General features: G+C 30.1%; 2 protein-coding genes across 2 annotated transcripts; one reads left to right on the top strand and one right to left on the bottom strand.

Moving 5' to 3' along the window:
* Positions 1-1,017: 1,017 nt before the first annotated feature.
* Positions 1,018-2,215, bottom strand: LOC122515487 (ubiquitin-conjugating enzyme E2 J2-like). The gene is made up of 4 exons (XM_043632859.1): positions 1,914-2,215; positions 1,600-1,834; positions 1,390-1,518; positions 1,018-1,282 (listed from the first exon to the last, which is right to left on the bottom strand). Exons 1-4 carry the CDS (start codon positions 2,036-2,038, stop codon positions 1,055-1,057), a joined length of 717 nt encoding a protein of 238 aa, XP_043488794.1. The 5' UTR covers positions 2,039-2,215; the 3' UTR covers positions 1,018-1,054.
* Positions 2,216-2,311: 96 nt separating this feature from the next.
* Positions 2,312-4,791, top strand: LOC122515488 (transmembrane protein 98-like). Its single transcript, XM_043632860.1, has 4 exons — positions 2,312-3,368; positions 3,449-3,558; positions 3,618-3,750; positions 3,836-4,791. Exons 1-4 carry the CDS (start codon positions 3,213-3,215, stop codon positions 4,109-4,111), a joined length of 675 nt encoding a protein of 224 aa, XP_043488795.1. The 5' UTR covers positions 2,312-3,212; the 3' UTR covers positions 4,112-4,791.
* The last annotated feature ends 14,883 nt before the right edge of the window (positions 4,792-19,674 follow it).

The raw sequence follows: 19,674 nt of genomic DNA, 5'->3' as shown, positions 1-19,674 counted from the left end.
TATGTATGCTTAAATTTAACAATAATTAAAATTAATGTTCTATCAACGAGCGAATGAAAAAGTTTTTTCTTGTCAAATGTCCAGTGATGCAAACGGTGTAAAGAAAATAAATAATTTCTTAAAAGAATTCATCGAACATAGGAAGTCTTTTATGATTTGGATGATTTTAAATTAGTTCGTTTTCTTTTCCAAATTATCACGGTTTAAATCTTCGATCGTTGATAAATCATCCTTTGGAAGTTTAAATAATATTAGAATACAAAATGTGGATATTCGTTAAGGGTTACAAAATTGTAACGATTAACGAGATATTTCATATTCTAATTTAATATGAAAAATAACTTCTTACGTCGCGATGTAGAAAGACTGTTGTTGCAGAAAAACCACAATTATCATTGTTAAAATAATGGGTGTTATAATACATTTTGGATCTTACAATTACCCCTGATATAAACATCTATCAAATGTCCATGACTAACATCGATCAAAGATTAATGAAGGTTTCCACACAAATTCGGCATAGATCAATAGGCAAGTCAATGTAGCTTACGTTATCGGCAAATTTTCTTTCCTTTCCTTCTTTCTTTTTTTCCTTAAGGCTCCAATATTTTCAATTGTAAAATCATTATTGGAAATATAAATGTAAGTACGTATTGAAAATTAATTTATAATTTTTAGTAGGAATAATAAAACGTATTTTCGTGTAACAATAAGTTATACAAAGATGCAATATATACATGAATATATATATATGAAGCTTTTTAGGCAGTCGAAATATTAATTTTGCACTTTTGTTACAAGTCGAAGACTAAATTATTTGGAAGAAAGTGCAATTGCATTACAAACCAAAGTATAAAAAAAAAGAAAAAATGCACAACGATAAAAAAAATAAGAGATTTTTTGTACATCTTAGCAATTCATTATTATTCATACGAAATCATCGTCTTTCTTGTAGAAGCCTTAAGTAAAAAATGTGTGCATGGTAGATCTGTTCATGCTGTGTCTTCATGTGTATTATTTTTTCTTACAAAATTCCTTTTTAATATCTTAATATCTACTCACTTTTACCATATTCCGTTGCAATACTCCTTAATACATATTTAACTATAAGAGCGAATGCTGCGAAACCAATAAGAACAACGAGATTAGTAATTGCGCCTTGTAACGGACTTTGTTCTCTTTGTAATTGATCTCGTATTAAGGAAGAAACTTCTGCTGCGGTAGACTGATGCCTTGCTTGTTTTTCCAATTCTTTTCTATGTTCCAACTCTGCCTTGATGACCTATAATGTAAAATAATATTACGTAGGAGTCATTTAATTAAATGTTTTGTATTTTTGCTTATTCGAAGAAAGCAAATGCATAAATTAAATAAAGAGAGAAATATTACTTCAACAGTTTCAGGAAATAATTCACAAAACAATTTATCGCGTAGATTGTACTCCAAACTTTGCCTCGCTAATTCTCTCTTTTCGTAATCTGTCGTATTAATACTGCCAAAGGTTGGGCTCTTTTCGATCTGTAATTGATAACCACATTTTCAATTGTTTAGTGTATGGTATTTACATTTTATATTTATAATATTTATTATTTAATATACCATAAAACTAAGAAGCCCTGTAAGAATAGTAGACACGCTCCAAGCAGGATTCCATGTATCGGGATGAAAATCAGTGTTGGATAGACAAAGTTTGGTATTAACTTTGAATCTACCGTTAGGAGTAGTCATGTAAATGCTAGGAGGTTGAAATGGAAATTCTCCAGGAAATATAAGTTTTCCATGATAAAACCCTCCCTCGTAAGGTGTCTTTTCTGGTCCTTTGACGACGTAATGCCTACAAAAATAAAAATGATTAACTTGTGTTACAAAAAAGAAAAATGTTAATATAATCAAAAGAATAGTCATCTAGTTACCATTCTAATATGTTAGAAGGTACCGGTTCGGCCAGAACATATGGCACAGGATCTTTTTTAAGACGTAAGTAATCCTGCTTTAAGCGAGCTGTGGCACTATTAGGTTTTTTATTCATTCTTACCATATATAAGCTGTAACTAAACTCAACCTTTTAATTTTCCTTCTTAATCTGCTTGTCATATACACACCCGATAACAATTGGAAGAATAAATGAACACGAAGAAAAATATTTCAATATCAATAATACTAATAAACTTAACCTCAATAAAGAATTAGTAAACGCGTATCATTTAAAAACAAACCAAATTAAATATTAATTTCTATATATATATATATTTATATATATATACGTGTATGAATAATAATAATGTTCAAATTTAGGTTAAGTTTCTTCTAATTATAAGATTATTATTATTCTTCGAAACGTAATAAGGATGAATCGTCACGAGAAATGATAAATATTCCGAAATTTCATTTGAACGTTAAAATGATATTAATTAGATTATTTAAACTCGTGTTAAAATAGTTTAAGAAAATTCTATCCATTTCATGAATAATACTAAATATGACACTGAATTTGACAGCATCCTTTTCAAACACTATTTTCGTTTCTATAAGAAACATATGACTCAGAAATATTCTTCTAACAGGGTATTCTGCGCAGTGCTGCCACGTATAGCTATTATATATATATACACACATACACATACCTAACCTATATATATATGCTAATCATACCATATATCATAACATATGTATGCATGTGTTGTATATAAGTATGACTTGAAAAGTTTAAGCATACAATAGACTGCACCATCGATCTTATGTGTACATTTAATATTCTCCATTTTGTTTTGAATACATCAGATTAGATGACATATGTAATCTTATGAATGAATTAAATATGTTAATGATAAATATATTTATATTGTATATATATAAATGAATAGAACAATATACTACATGATCTTACATAATGTTTGATACGTCCAATAATGAAATGTTTGTTACTGGTGAATTGAGCATAAGATCCGTGACAGTCTCTGCCTCCCACCGTCTGTCACTAAAGAGAATGGATAGCATTGTTGATAGTTCAACCATAAAACGTATTACTGTATCCAATGTTTTATTTGAAAAAATAAAAAAAAAACTTTAACAGTGATAGATGATTTAATGATATCAAACATTTATATATAAATGTTGTATCTTAATATTTGATGTTATTCTTCATAATAATTATTGGTAATAATATTAGATATCATTTTATTCTATAAAGAAAAGAAAAGAAATAAATAAAAATGAGTTCACCGGTGTCGATAAGTAATTCCGCTTCATTGACTGGTACCAATGGAATGGAAACAATAGTAGCAGTTGCACTTGGTGCACTCGCTGCAGTTTTTCTCGGTGCGCTCTTGGTACTCCTTGTTATTTGTCGCAGACAACGTTGTTATTATGTTAGTACATTGATTGAGACAGTCGACTGAGATGGGTTTGAATGCGATTGATGAAAGTTGTTATTTGTTGTTTATTTTAGAATCAAAAAGATTCGCTGGATCTCAGTTCAGATTTGTTGGAAAGTGAGAATAATCCTGAATTAGGTTTGGGTACCTGGGAAAGCGAGGAATGGCTTGCTGGTGCGGAAAGGTATAAGATATTCATTCATAAAGTTAAACATTTATTATATTGGTTTTTTTATATTGTAGGTGGGTTGATGATGCTACTGGTTTAGCACCGCCTTGTATCGCAATACTTCGTTCTTGTCATGCTTTGGCGGCAAGTCTTACTGCTATTGCAGGAACAGTAAATAGCAATACGGTACCATTGGAAATAGTAGATGTTTGTATTATTTCAATATTATTTGAACTATTTTCTATATTAGCATTTTTTAAATATTTATTTATGTATTTTTATATTTATTTAGGTTGCTAGACGTATTCCACCCCGTGTAGATGATGTAGTGAGAAGTTTATATCCACCATTGGATGCAAGACTATTGGAAGCTAGAGTTGCTGCATTGGTATTAGCTGTTACTCATTTAGCATTAGTAACTAAACACGGTGTTCCCAAAAGTCAAGCTAGAAAATTAACTTTCATCGATCAGGCATTGAACGATATGGATTCGCATTTGTTGATATTAAGAAATGCTGCATTAGCGCAAGAGGCTGTATGTTCTATTCCGGCATCTACGCCGGTCTAAATTATTTCCTATAATTGAAAAACTACAAATTAGCAGTATTTTTATAAAGGCACTCTTACTCTTTTAGTGTTGCCTTTATTGTATTCTATAACGATATTAAGATATTTTAGAGATTTTCTATATAAACGTTTTATAAAAATAATCTATTTTATAGATTAACTATTACGGCTTTGAGAACATTTAATAATTCGTTTAACAATATAAAACAATGCGAATGAAAAGATTAATTGATGTAAGAGTAATCTGGTACCTGATGGTAAAATCGGATGAAGAAACTAGTTTTAACGCCATTTAGAGAATATTCATGGAAACTACAGAAAACTTCTTTACTGTCAAGAGTATCTCCATTTAAAATTTAAGATATAATAGGAATCTATAATATTATTGTTAAATTGTAAAAAAATTTTATATGTTTAATATGATTATATTTTAAATGAATTCTGTAAATGTATTACAGAGCAGAGATTATGGTTACAAACTCATGGGATTTGATGAAATATCAAGTATAATAAATAATAAGTATTGTTATAAATAATGATCAATGATGTATTGCAATTAAGGATTTTATGTATAGTTTTAATGTCTTCCATATCACTTATATATTTTATAACAATTTACATTGTGCTACTTCATATTGTTGCAATATACTATTGAATAAATCAAATTATTTTTTAAACAAATGTTATTGTTTATTTTGTAACCATACTGAGAGTACAAAAAAGTACTAATAATTTAATAATTAATTTCTAAAAAGATAGAGATAACTAAGAAATTATTAACTAATTGTACTACAAATTTGATTCATTTTATTTTTAATTCAAATGACCTAGTTAACAAGAAAGAAATGCGAGATAAGAATGCAATTAATCCATCGAGTGTTTTGGACTATTCCTTGGTATCTGTAAATACATAAAAGTTATTAAAAAACATTATAATGTAATTAGTTTCTGTATATTAAATGAATGAAAGGAACCAAGGAAAAGGGAGTAAAGAAATATGATATTAATTAGGGATTTAAAAGAAACTAATTACAATTATAATGTTTATAGCAAGCGGTCTTTGGCTAGATTTTACTTGCAATGGAATGCATAACATATAAAATATGTTAAACATTATACTGAAAGTAAAATACCATTGCCCAGGTCTAACCACGAGGAGGTAACCGCTTCTGAAGACCCGGGATGTGCATCCTGAAGATGTCCCCATCCGAAATAAATCGAAACCAAAGAAAATAAAAACCTCTAGAACGTTTTTTAATGAGCCCCACTCTTAGGCCCCACCCTAAGAGTTTAATTCTGAAAATTCTTGCAATTATTATCAAGAATTAAGAGAAAAGTTTTAATACCATATAACAAAATGATAAACGGGGTGTTAAACATCAATAGAATCGAAATATCATAGTACCTATGTACAAATAAAATTCATTAAAAATATATTAAAAATACATTAAAAATAATTATCAGACGAGTGCGATGCAAAGGGGAGAAGAATTAACAAATTAAAATTTAACATTAAATTATACATTATTATTTTATTATAACTAAGTTCTAGTCTGCTCCTCCTCTGGTCCTCCTCTTATTGAACCTGCAACAAAAAAAACAAAGGGATAGGGAAGAAGAAAAAAAGTTGGCCAGGAAACGAACCTGGAAAAGAAAAAGAAAAGATCATTTTAGATTTACCAAACTGCAATGAATGATCCATGGTATCTATAAAAATTTGGACTGATCCATGGTACCTGTAAAAACATAAAAGTGCATAAACAATTATTTTTCTCACACTAACATAAAACAAGGAATGCATGTGAATAAAATTTTAGTTACATCGGTGATTTTACTGAAAAGTAACACACTGTAGTATAATTGCAATATATACACATACGGAGATTACAAATTATGAATATTTTTAATTTAATAATTTTGCAATCTACCTAAAATATTGTACAATAAAAATAAATGTATATAATTGTAGGTTGATCCATGGTATCTGTAAAAAAAAAAAAAATGCATTATAAATAACTATCATACATGTGCAATGCTACGAAGAAAACAATAAACGGATTAGAATATTTCGATTTCTTTCTGAAATAATTATCTTCTATTACAATTTACCATTACTTCGTCTTTTTTTAGTCCATTTCTTCCTCCTCTTGAACGGAATTTTGCATCGGCTCCATAATACAACCTGCCAACAAAATATTAAAAATAGGATCGTTCGGTGTGGGTGGAATTGTAGGTAAGGACATGATTCTATCTTTGGAGGTAAGATAGAATCAAGGCTCGCGTGGGCAGGGTCGCATCCCTGAAGTAGACCTTTCTTCGGAAAGAAAGAATCTACCCGCTACCCATTGAAAAAAATACTGGAAACGAACCTGAAACAGAAAACAGAAAGATTAGTTTAGATTTGCGAAGAACCAATGAATGCATCGAAAGCATATTCCTTTTCTAGATCAAAATCCAATACTTACAAATGCATTGGAATTAATCACATCCTGAAACAAAATATAAACGGAAAATTAATTAAACATATAATATAATAATTGAATAAATCTTAATACCTAAAACAATAAAAGAGACATTAAAAAACATTATAAGATAATTAGTTTCTACGAATGAAATGAAGAATGAAAAGTGGGGAAATTGTGTGTAATAGGAAATAAGAAAATGATATGATATTGGAGCGGGAATTCGGGAATGGTATTGTACTCTATCATGATTTTAAAGTATTTTCTATCTTTTAATGAAATATCATTTATAAAATCAAATTTTCTTAATACTCGATTTATTTTAAGGAAAAATTATGTTTGGTCTTTGGTGGGTGGCATGGCAAATCCAACGATGGTCACCTGTAACAAAAAGCAAACTATTTTAATTATTACCATTCTTAATAACCATTATAAATTATTGACGAGCAAAACAAAAAAATAAAACAATAAAAATATCAAATGACCAACGAGCTATTCTCAAAAAATTCAACCATGCTGTTGAATTTGAAAATAACTCATTAAGTCTGTAGTTGCCCTCTTGAGCCACAATTAAGTGGGGGCCTCTTCGGCTTTTAGCCTCTTCTTTCTTCAAGCCTACTGTCGGACATTCCCTACGTGCGAGCATGAAAAGAATTTTGACCAAAAACGTCAATCGTTCCAAAAAGTATTCGCATAATTTGGCATATTACAACGATTAATGATATAGAATTAGAATCGTCCCTGATTCTATATAATAAAAAAAAACCTAACCGACCCTAACACAACCCTGAAAAAGAAAAATGTGATTAGTAAAACATCCTGAGCTTTTTACATAGAAAATAATTATTACCTTTTGGTCGAGAGATATCTCATCGCCGAAAGGAATATTATTAACATGTAAAGTATCGATTCTATTCTAATACCAAACCGTTATAATATGCCAAATTATGGTCGTACAATTTAGAAACGACTTCAAGACATTTTCACCCAATTACTCTCAACTGCTTATTACACTAATATAAATGAAATACATTTCACATTACAATATATATATGAAATAATTCCATTTATTTCTTTTCATCATACATCTTATGCAAATAATTCCGATGTTCGTTAAGGGGGTGACTCTATTTATTAATTATTACAAAATGCATTCGCGTTTCCCGTTAGCTATCCTAGCTCGTGGACAATCAACGAACTTAAAAGTTCATCGACTGTGCACATATTACACGAGCACATTTAATCGAATGTCCGAGCAGTTAATTATGCTAATCGATGACCTAATAACACTTCGCACTTTTACTATCGAGTAATATAATCGAATTGAAATAAAAATAATACTAAAAATGCAATGCATTTCTTTGCAATATTTTTATTTAAATTATTCTTTATATTAAATTATATGAAACATTTCAAGATTAAATCGCGATAGTGCGAAGTGCTAGTTATAATACTTAAAACTAAGTATCAATTCATCAAAGGTTTTGCGGATTTGATTTCGACTCTATCTCGTTCGAGATACAATCGAAATAGAAATGAATTTTTAAATGGTTGCAAATCCCTTTGAATCATGATACATAATGCATATTACAGAATTGTCACAAAAAAGATTTACAAGTCAAGCAAGATAGAATAAAAAGATATAATTTTGTGACAATTCCGTATAAAACCCGGAGGTGGGGACTCGCACTGAAAAGTGCAAGTATGCCACGTGCCATTCCGGGGTCCTACCTACTTATAATTAAAGTTTCACATTCTCAAAAAAATACACATGCATACCCACCCACACACTCCACGGTTCTCACACATACCACCAGGGTGCAAAAGCCTAAACTAGAGAGCATGCCCCGGGGCACCTCCGACACCCTAGTTCAAACGCGTTTTCTAAATTTATGGGAGTACGTACCAATTGCTGTAATCGTCTGTCAAGGCTAGTGATTATTGCATAAATGACTAATGCAAAAATACAAGTATAAACTAGTATATATGCATACTAGTTTATACGAGTATATCATAGTTTCCGCAAATAAATGCGGTAACTCTACTATGCAAAACGATTGTTAAAAAAGAAAATTTCGTATCGTACGCGTGACTCTACAAGTTATTTTTATTCAATAACTTTAAAAAATAATAAGCGCGGTATTACGTATCGCGAAACGATGTACAATGCACATTCCTAACCGCACACACATGTGCAATGTACACCGTGCAATCACTAGCACAATGACAGACGCCAAATGGGGGGGAAAAACTTAAAACTAAACCATACTAACCGTTTCTCACCCATACGAGTACACCTGGGCACACGCATAAATGAGAACGCAGAAAGTATAGGGGGGAGAAACGGGGATTAGTATATTAGTTGCTGAAAATCCTAATCTAAATTTGATTAATATATAAAAATGTTCTCATAATCTAAGCGGGCTATGACTCTACAAGTCATTTATAATGACTTTTAAAAAGATTTTAAGAATTTAAAAAAAATAATAAAAATCTCGGACGACTCTTTCGTTAAATGGCTGTTCTAATGAAAGAACTGGGCTTTGGCCACCATATAACAGCCAGAGTCTATCCGTCGCGAATGGGTTTGTCTTCTTGCTCATTTTTTGATTATATCGAAAAATAAAATCGCGATTAAATAAACTAAGTACGAAGCAATGCATGTAAGACATTTATTACATGCTTTATTGGACGAAATCGAGTAAATTAATACTCGATTTCACCACTACTAAACGCGAACGAAACACGTAATAAAAAAGAAAAGTGCATTAATTAATTGCACTGTTAATTAAATGAATTTAACCGATGAGACAAGAAGACCTATCCTGAACTAATAATATAACATACAAAAATATACAATTTTCATGAGCAATTTCAAAAAGGACTAATCCTTTTTTGGAATCACTCATGTGCTCGTCAATAATTTTTTGGAATAATTACAACCAGTAACTCGTGCCGATTGGGACCTTTCATCCTCGGCATGATTGAGCACCGGAGGGACTTTAAATTTTAACTCACGACCTGCTAAATGTTATATTACATATATGTGGCATTTTAAAATAAAATGACACATGTATGCAATATGAACAGATAGCATTAGAAGTTCTGCGGTGGCTCCAAAACACTCCTACTTCGTAGCAAATGGTCCAGCTGCATCCCTCGTCCATCAGACCCATGGGAGAATTCCTCGATGCACTTTTCCTCGCACTCCCGTGACTCTAATATCGCGGTAAACGAATATAAGAAACTATAAAAGAGTTTCTTATCGCGAAACCGAAATTTTTCTTATACGGCGAACAACACTGAATCTACATACGCGATACGATTTGAATTTAATTTACGCCCGGTCACTGACTCTACTTCGCGATTAAAATGTTACTTTAATTATTCGTACAAACACTGATCTACAATCTAATTCAAAGACTGCATTGCACGCAGTCAATGCAAGCACAAAAATTTCACTCCCGATAGCGGTCACTTCACTGATGCACTTCACTGACTCTACTTCGCGAACAGTCTGTACGACTGTTTTAAAATTAAAAAACTATAATTTTATACGAACAAACTCTAATGCAATTAACTGCATTGCTCGCAGTTAATTGAATATATAAATCTCAAAAATAACGCGAACGCGAACGCGAACGCGAACACGAACGCGAACACGAACGCGAACACGAACGCGAAACGCGACCGAATTTATTATTAACGAGCGAACGTGCTTCTAATCCGTGATTTTAAATTATAATTATAAACGATCAAACACTCCCGTTACATTGCTTCGCGCACGAATTGCAATGATGTCCTGAAACAGAAAATGAAAAAGAACGTTTAATATCATCGTCGTAATCAAAAACTATTAAAATTTATCATAGAAAATGTTTCATAGAAAAATATACTTACTTCTAATCTTCATTGATGAATGCACGATGGGTCTCCTACCCTTAGGGTGACGATGACCGAATGCACTGACTCTACTTCGCGATAAAAATTGTATTTTAATTATTCGAACAAACACTGACTCTACTTCGCGTTAAAAATTGTATTTTAATTATTCGTACAAACATGACTCTACTTCGCGATCAAAATTTTATTTTAATTATTCGAACAAACACTGACTCTACTTCGCGATAAAAATTGTATTTTAATTATTCGAACGAACATGACTCTACTTCGCGATAAAAATTTTATTTTAATTATTCGAACAAACATGACTCTACTTCGCGATAAAAATTGTATTTTTTAATTATTCGTACAAACACTGACTCTACTTCGCGATAAAAATTGTATGTTTTAATTATTCGCACAAACACTGACTCTAATTTTTTGCAACTGCATTGCGCGCAGTTCAAAAATCAAACACTAACACTCGCTTACCTCTCTGAAAACAGAAAAAAGAATAAAACGATTAGAATCATTGTTATCATGTAAAAAATTATAAGTAATTATTAAAGAAATGTTTAATAGAAAAATTAATTTACCTTCTATCTTGATTGATGAATGCCCGATGGGTCTCCTACCCTTAAGATGACGATGCCGTAGACGGTTCCAACGAAAATCAGAAACTTACGTGTTTCTTATCGCGACCACGACACTGATTCTAATTTTACAACTGCATTGCACGCAGTTCAAATATCAAACACTAGCACTAACACTTAGCCTTCTGAAAAGAGAGAAAAGAACAAAACGATTAGAATCATTGTTATAGTTTAAAAATTACAAGTAATTATTAAGGAAATATATTTAATATAAAAATTAATTTACCTTTTATCTTCAGTGATGAATGCTCGATGGGTCTCCTACCCTTAAGATGACGATGGCACACGTATAAACCGAATAAAAGAAACTTTCGGAGTTTCTTTACCCGAAAAATTTCCGATTTTTATTTAACGATGCAAACACTCGAGTACCTCATTGCCTACGCGCTCGATTGCAATGATGTTCTGAAACAGAAAATGAAAAAGAATAATTAATATCATCGTCGTAATAAAACACCATCGAGATTATCATAGAAAATGTGTGATAGAAAAATTATACTTACTTTTAATCTTCAATGATGAATGCCCGATGGGTCTCCTACCCTTAGGATGACGATGAGTAGTAGACGGTAACGAAAATAAAAAACTATAAAAAAGTTTTTTATCGCGACCACGACCGCGAACGCGACCGGGACGTGCTTTACCGACCGCACTGCACGTCAAAAACGACTGAAAGAATGCACATTATTAGTATTCCTATAAAATAAATCGAGTATTATAATGTGGAATGTAATATGAAGGGAATATTAAAGGGAAAACAATGAAATGATAAGTATTAGGAAAATGAAAGAAACTAATTATCATTACAATGTTTATGGTAAGCGGTCTTTAGCTGGATTTTACTTGCAATGGAATGTTTAGCATGTAAAACATGTTAAACATTATACTGAAAGTAAAATACCATTGCCCGGGTCTAACCACGAGGAGGTAACCGCTTCCGAAGACCCAAAAATTGATTAAAAAACAATATAAGTAATCGGTAAATTTTATGTTTATGTATTGGCTCAGTAACGAAATTAAGTTTAAAAATGTCATCTAAAGAAACATAAAATAAAAATATATTAAAATTATTTCTATTGAAAGTACGTTAATATGTATGTAATGTTTAAACCAGTAGATATGTAGTTAAAAAATCTGAAACATAAAGAGAGTGCATTAAAATATTAAAATAATTGTTAATTAATCGATAGAAGTGTCTATTGTTATTAAAAAGTTCGTAATATATGTTCGGAGCTCCGTCTTCTTCGAAATTCCCCTTCAGACTGGGCCTTTGTCCTCTATGTAAATTACTTTTATTGAATTATTATTTTTTGTTGTTTATATGACTTTCCGAACGTTACGCATGTGTATAAAGGGTGTCATACATCTAATACATAAAATTTAAAATTGTAACGTTATGATTTTAGCATTTTTACATTTTTATATAATTGTTTAAACTAATATATATTTGTTTTAACGTTCCTGCGCAGTGATGACTTCGAGGAGGTGGGGTAAAATTTGCATCTAATAAAATATCGGATCGAAATTATTTAATATTTAAAATATGTTAATAAGTATGTAATACCTATACTAGTACATATATGTGTCTAAATAATATGAAATATAAAGAGAGTGCATTAGTACATTATAATAATTGTTAATTAATCGATAGAAGTGTCTATTGTTGTTAAAAAACTCGTAATATATGTTCGGAGCTCCGTCCTCTTCGAAATTCACCGTTGATCTGAGTAATTATCCCCTGTTAAAGTTTTTTTGGTGAAAGTTGTTTATGTGACTTTCCGAAAATTGCGCATGTGTATAAAAGAAAATCAATAAAATTAATCAATAAAATTTAATATTATAACGCTCTCATTTTAATATTCTTTTATTTTTTGTATAATTGTTTAAACTAATGTACATTTGTTGTTACGTTCTTGTGCAGTGATGACTTCGAGGAGGTGGGGTAAAATTTTCATTTAATAAAATATTGGATCGAAATTATTTAATATTTAAAATATGTTAATAAGTATGTAATACCTATATATATATTAGTACATATATGTATCTAAATAGTCTGAAATATAAAGAGAGTGTATTAAAATATTAAAATAATTGTTAATTAATCGATGCAAGCGTCTATTGTTTTTTAAAAGATCGGAGTATAACTTCTGTGATCCCTCCTCCTCGAAATCCACCGTTGATCTGAGTAATTATCCTCTGTTAAAGTTTTTTTGGTGAAAGTTGTTTATGTGACTTCCGAAAATTGCGCATGTGTATAAAAGAAAATCAATAAAATTAATCAATAAAATTTAATATTATAACGCTCTCATTTTAATATTCTTTTATTTTTTGTATAATTGTTTAAACTAATGTACATTTTTTAAACGTTTCCGTGCAGTGGTAACTTTGGTGGGGGAAATTTTTATCTAAAAGAATATTAAATTAAAATTGATTAATATTCAAAAATATGTTAATATGTATGTAATGCTTATACTAGTACATATATGTGTCTAAATAATATGAAATATAAAGAGAGTGCATTAGTGCATTATAATAATTGTTAATTAATCGATAGAAGTGTCTATTGTTGTTAAAAAACTCGTAATATATGTTCGGAGCTCCGTTCTCCTCGAAATTCACCGTTGATCTGAGTAATTATCCTCTGTTAAAGTTTTTTTGGTGAAAGTTGTTTATGTGAATTTCCGAAAATTGCGCATGTGTATAAAAGAAAATCAATAAAATTAATCAATAAAATTTAATATTATAACGCTCTCATTTTAATATTCTTTTATTTTTTGTATAATTGTTTAAACTAATGTACATTTGTTGTAATGTTCTTGCGCAGTGATGACTTCGGAGGGGAGGGGTAGAATTTTCATCAATTAAAACATAAAATCGAAATTAATTAATATTCAAAGTACGTCAAAAGTTAGGTAATGTTTAAATAAATATATATGCGTTTAAACAATCTTAATTATAATAAGAATTCATTAAAATATTAAAATAATTGTTAATTAATCGATGCAAGCGTCTATTGTTGTCTAAAAGCTCGGAGTATATGTTCTGTGATCCCTCCTCCTCGAAATCCACCGTTGATCTGAGTAATTATCCTCTGTTAAAGTTCTTTTGGTGAAAGTTGTTTACAGGACCTTCCGAACGTTGAACACGTGTATAAAAAGAATAATAAGCCTATTTAATAAAATTTAAGATTAAAACGTTATGATTTTCGTATTTTTATCTATTTTAAGTAATTATTTTAATGCTTCTGCGCAGTGATTACTTCGAGGATAAAATTCTGCTGTAACATAAAGAGAATGCATTAGTGCATTATAATAATTGTTAATTAATCGATACAAGCGTCTATTGTTGCCTAAAAACTTGGAGTATATGATTTATGCACTGTCCTCCTCGAAAACTGCCGTTGAAATAGGCCTTTGTCCTCTATGCAAATACTTTTATTGAATTTTGTTCGTAAGACTTTCCGAACGTTACGCATGTGTATAAAATGAATAATACATCCAATTAATAAAATTGAAGATTACAACGCTCAGATTTTAGCTTTTTTCATTACTTTGCAATTATTTAAACTAATGTACATTTATTTAAACGTTTCCGTGCAGTGGTGATTTTGGAGGGGGAAATTTTTATCTAGAAGAATATCAAATCAAAATTATTTAATATTCAAAAATATGTTAATAAGTATGCAATCCCTATACTAGTACATATATGTTTAAACAATCTGAAATATAAAAAGAGTGTATTAAAATATTAAAATAATTGTTAAATAATCGATAGAAGTGTCTACTGTTAAAAAATTCGGAATATATGATCCTGTCCTCTTCGAATTCTTCCGTTGAAATGGGTCTTTGTCCTCTATGTAAATACTTTAAACATTACATACGTATTAACGTACTTTAAATAGAAAATAATTTTAATATATTTTTATTTCTTATATTTATTAGAAAGAATGAAATATTTACCATCATTCATTTCTTTTTATATTTTTTTAAAGACACTTTTCATGTATTAAAAGTATGAAGAGCATATCAGATTCGATTTGATTTTATCCAGTTTTTTATACATATTTTTTCTTTACACATTTTCTAGAATATATATTACATTATTTTGTTATAATGTATTTACATATATACATTTTTATGTATTAATACATTCACTGTATATTCAATACATTCTCATACTAATGTATATTTTATTTGTAGTTTATTTTATATATAACATATTTTATATATAACATATTTTATATATAACATATTTAACATTATTTAAAATTTAAATTTTAATTTAATTTATATACAACATATATATATATATATATTAACATATTTAACGTATTATTCATAACGTATTAACTTTTTATGTTTACGTTTATGTATACTAATGATCAAATACGTTTGAATGTACGCAGAGATAAAGAAAAACATTTGAAGGTGAAGGACAAAGTCAAACGGTAACGAGCATTGTCTATGTATACACATTGTCTCTCATCGAGTAAGCATAGAAAAACATTTCGCTACTACCTTATAAGGTAAATAGGAGGGGAGAGGTAACTCGAATACGTCATCACTCATTCAGTTTCAAGACGCCGTCGAGACAAGTCTCAACTAGTTTCGCTCCACGTAAGAATTTAATTACTGGGTAATTAAATAATATTTCGTTATCAAATTTTGTAATCTAATTAAATCTCGTTTGATTTACAGGTACATGCAATCATTATCGATGACGTGAATGCATTGAAATTAGGTAAGAAGATTTGTAATTAGAATAATATGATTTTATATTTTTCTATGATTTCATAACAATTTTTACCATAATCTGTCATTCTTTTTATGATTTCAGAAAGGTGTATGCGATCATCCCATTGTTTCAATCGTTTCGGAAAGACGTTCACCATTGTTCGTTCCATGGAAATTATAATAATTAATGGTGGTACATACAACTCTGCATATATACGTGCAAGTATATTTCTTTATTTGTTTTTTTTTTAATTTTAGGATGGATCTCCGACGCAGCAACCTCCCCGTGGTGAGATCCGGTAATCGATATTGCTTACGGTGTCCATAGAATTTGTATGGTGCAACGTAAGCACTGTCGAGCCAATGGCTGACGTTCGATGCATTAGAAAATTTTAATTTCTCGTTTTGTTAATTAATTCTAATGCAATCAAATGAAATGATTTATCGAATTAATTATTTAATTACGCGTTGCAATTGTTGTTTAAATTTGATTCATTTAAATTCATTTTATTTCTTATGGTATATTAAATTCACTTAAATAATTCAAGACACGTTCAATCGATTCTAATTAATTGTTCAAATGATTATTTATAGATATTGTATCTTGTTTAATTTTACATTAATGCTATATCTATTCTTTTCTATAGGTATTAACGCAATTAGTATACTTCTGTAAAAATAACCCTATCGCGATTAAATTTATTCTTTGAAAGATAGAATGCAACGCGATATTTTCTCGTTTGTATTTTTTTTTTATCTTTTTTTTTTTATATAGTTTATAAGTTTGTGGTTACATCTTTTGAATATTTTTTTTATTAATAATTACTGCACATGAAAATAGTATCACGATTTCAGAATTTTTGGAGATCATGTAGTTTAAATAATTGAATTTTATAAATATGAGAATATATTTTTTTACTTATAGCATAATAAATAAACAGAAGTACGCTACGACTTGCTTTAACTAAACTTTGATTTTCAGAACTTCAGTTGCGATTGCGTGCAATGCAATCTTAGAGTCATTTTGTTTCGAAAAATGTTGCATTTTTTGTATGCAATCGTATAGATTGCTTTAAAAGTAATTCAATCGTTATTTAAAATCAATGCAAGAATTTGTTAAAATATTCTTGTTAAAAAAATAATTTGCTCGGTACGCGATTAGAATCATTAACACACTTTCGACCAATCCGGTAGAAGAGGATTTGCGTTTCGATTAAAATATTGTCATGGTCGAAAGTGTGAATTAACATCTTTATTTCTTCTGGATCATCTTTATCGACGAATCTGGGGCTTCGTCTGGATAAATCAACGGTTAGTATTATTTTCTAATCTTAATTATTACTTCTCACACATTCATTTTTTAAATCATGATTGTTTTTATTCATGTTTTTCATTCATGAAAAATCTTTTGAATGATATGAAACATAATTAATTTTATTTTTTATTTTTAATTACAGATTACTCATCAATTCAACGATTCAACGATTCAACAATACATCGATTATATAATACATCGATTCAACAATTCATCGATTCAATAATTCAACAATTCATCAAATTTAAAACAACTTCACATCTTTATTTCTTCTGGATCATCTTTATCGACGAATCTGGGGCTTCGTCTGGATAAATCAACGGTTAGTATTATTTTCTAATCTTAATTATTACTTCTCACACATTCATTTTTTAAATCGTGATTGTTTTTATTCATGTTTTTCATTCATGAAAAATCTTTTGAATGACATGAAACATAATTAATTTTATTTTTTATTTTTAATTACAGATTACTCATCAATTCAACGATTCAACGATACATCGATTCAACAATTCATCGATTCAACGATACATCGATTCAACAATTCATCGATTCAACAATTCATCGATTCAACGATTCAACGATTCAACAATTCATCGATTCAACAATTCATCGATTCATCGATTCAACAATTCATCGATTCATCGATTCAAGAATTCTTTTTTTTTTTTCAACTTCACGACATCGTTCAACCAACAGCGAGGGGGACGAGTGTTTTGGAGCCATCGCAGAACTTCTACTGCCAATTGTTCAGTTTCATTTTTTATTTTATTTTTATGGTAACAATTGGTAACGAGTGAGTGAACAAATTTAAAGTTCCTCCAGTGACCCAATCATGCCGAGGATGAAAGGTCCAATATCGGCACGGGTTCCTGGTTGTATTCGTAGATGTGTTTTGTCCGAAACGAGCATAAGCGACCGTGAGTAAAATCTTTGATTTTGCTCACGAGTGATTCCCAATATATGTGATTTTTATACATGTGATTTATTTAGATTAGGCCAGGGTCTTCTTGTTTCATCGGTTTCAATTCACTTAATTAACATTGCAATTAATTATTGTACTTATTTTTTTGTTTACGTATTTAATCGTGTTAGTAATGGTGAAATCGAGCATTAATTTACTCGATTTCGTGCCAATAAAAAGCATATAAAAATTGTTTTATATGCATTGCTTCGTAATTAGTTTTTCAATTGTGATTAGATTTTCAATAATGATCAGTTTTTTAAATCGTGATTAGTTTTTCAAATCGTAATTTACTTCAATATATCGATACTTCGATATTGTTATCAATAAATGAGCAAGAAGACAAACAAAATTCGCGACCGGATAGATTCTGGCAATTAAGTGGTGGTTTAAAACCCAGTTCTTTAATTAGAACAGCCATTTAGTGAAAGAGTCGTCCGAGGTTTTTAAGAAATATCCATCTTTTGTCACCGTTAGAATCACTCTACACTGCACTACCTCGAAACAGTATTATATAATAATATAAAACGTTTCTTATGGGGTATTTTTTTTTTTTTCATTCACTTGCTTAAGTCATTATTCACCAAATGACTTGTAGAGTCCTTAATCCGTTTAGATGAATTTTTACAAAAATGTTTTTTCATGTATATATGTATGTTAATTATGTTTTTTTAGATCAGGATTTTCAGCCTAATATACTAATTCCCCTTTTCTCCCCCCTATGCTCTCTTCGTTCTCATCGATGCGTGTTGCCCAGGTGTTACACGTATGGGTGAGAAAAAGTTTGCATGGGTTATTAGTTATTAAGTTTTCCTTTGGCGGCTGTCATTGTGTTAGTGATTGCACGATGTACTTTACACCAGTGTGTGCGTTTCAGGTAGTGTGTACTGTACATCGTTCCGCGAAAGTTTTTTATTAATGCATCATTCAATATTCAAATAAATACTTGTACAGTCATGTGTGATATGTACTTGTATTTTTTTTACTTACATTAAATTTTTCTCATTTTTTTTTCCGAATCGTTTTGAATAGTAGAGTTTTCACATTTATTTGTGGAAATTTGACAATACTTGTATTATATTAGTATGCAGATATATACTAGTATGTACCAGTATTTTTGCATTAGTTATTATTGCAATAATCACTAGCCTTGGCAGACGATTACAGCATTCGGTACGTACTCCTATTAGCATATAAGTTTAGAACGTGGTTGAACTAGGGTGTCGGAGGTGCCCCGGGGCATGCTCTCTAGTTTAGGTTTTTTGCACCCTGGTGGTATGTGAGTACAGATCCAGCGTGGAATGATTGTGTTGGTGTGTCTGTTTGCACTTTTAAATATAGGTTTATAGGCAGGCAGGTAGCATACTTTTCTGAGTGTATGTGAAAACTTTAATTTTAAGTAGGTAAGGACCGGGTACGGCAATAGGTTTGCTTCCATTCAGGGTGGACATTCCTGCCTCCGGGGTTTCGGCTAAGTGTCAGCAAATTTTTACACTTTTCATTATTCCTTTTCTCTCCATTTTTTGCTGATACTATGCATTAAGTTAAGATAATT

Source organism: Polistes fuscatus, unplaced genomic scaffold (assembly GCF_010416935.1).
Source record: "Polistes fuscatus isolate 324 unplaced genomic scaffold, CU_Pfus_HIC Scaffold18, whole genome shotgun sequence".
Lineage (NCBI taxonomy): Eukaryota > Metazoa > Arthropoda > Insecta > Hymenoptera > Vespidae > Polistes > Polistes fuscatus.
This window is presented reverse-complemented; position numbering and strand designations above follow the sequence as displayed.

What these genes read in the sequence shown, in the direction of transcription:
- LOC122515487 (XM_043632859.1), bottom strand. Translation starts at nt 2,038, where the DNA reads ATGGTAAGAATGAATAAAAAACCTAATAGTGCCACAGCTCGCTTAAAG. An exon ending in CCTTCTAACATATTAGAATG is followed by an intron (nt 1,835 to 1,913) that starts GTAACTAGATGA and finishes TTATTTTTGTAG; the next exon opens with GCATTACGTCGTCAAAGGAC. An exon ending in CAGGGCTTCTTAGTTTTATG is followed by an intron (nt 1,519 to 1,599) that starts GTATATTAAATA and finishes TATCAATTACAG; the next exon opens with ATCGAAAAGAGCCCAACCTT.
- LOC122515488 (XM_043632860.1), top strand. Translation starts at nt 3,213, where the DNA reads ATGAGTTCACCGGTGTCGATAAGTAATTCCGCTTCATTGACTGGTACC. An exon ending in TGGCTTGCTGGTGCGGAAAG is followed by an intron (nt 3,559 to 3,617) that starts GTATAAGATATT and finishes TTTATATTGTAG; the next exon opens with GTGGGTTGATGATGCTACTG. An exon ending in TACCATTGGAAATAGTAGAT is followed by an intron (nt 3,751 to 3,835) that starts GTTTGTATTATT and finishes ATATTTATTTAG; the next exon opens with GTTGCTAGACGTATTCCACC.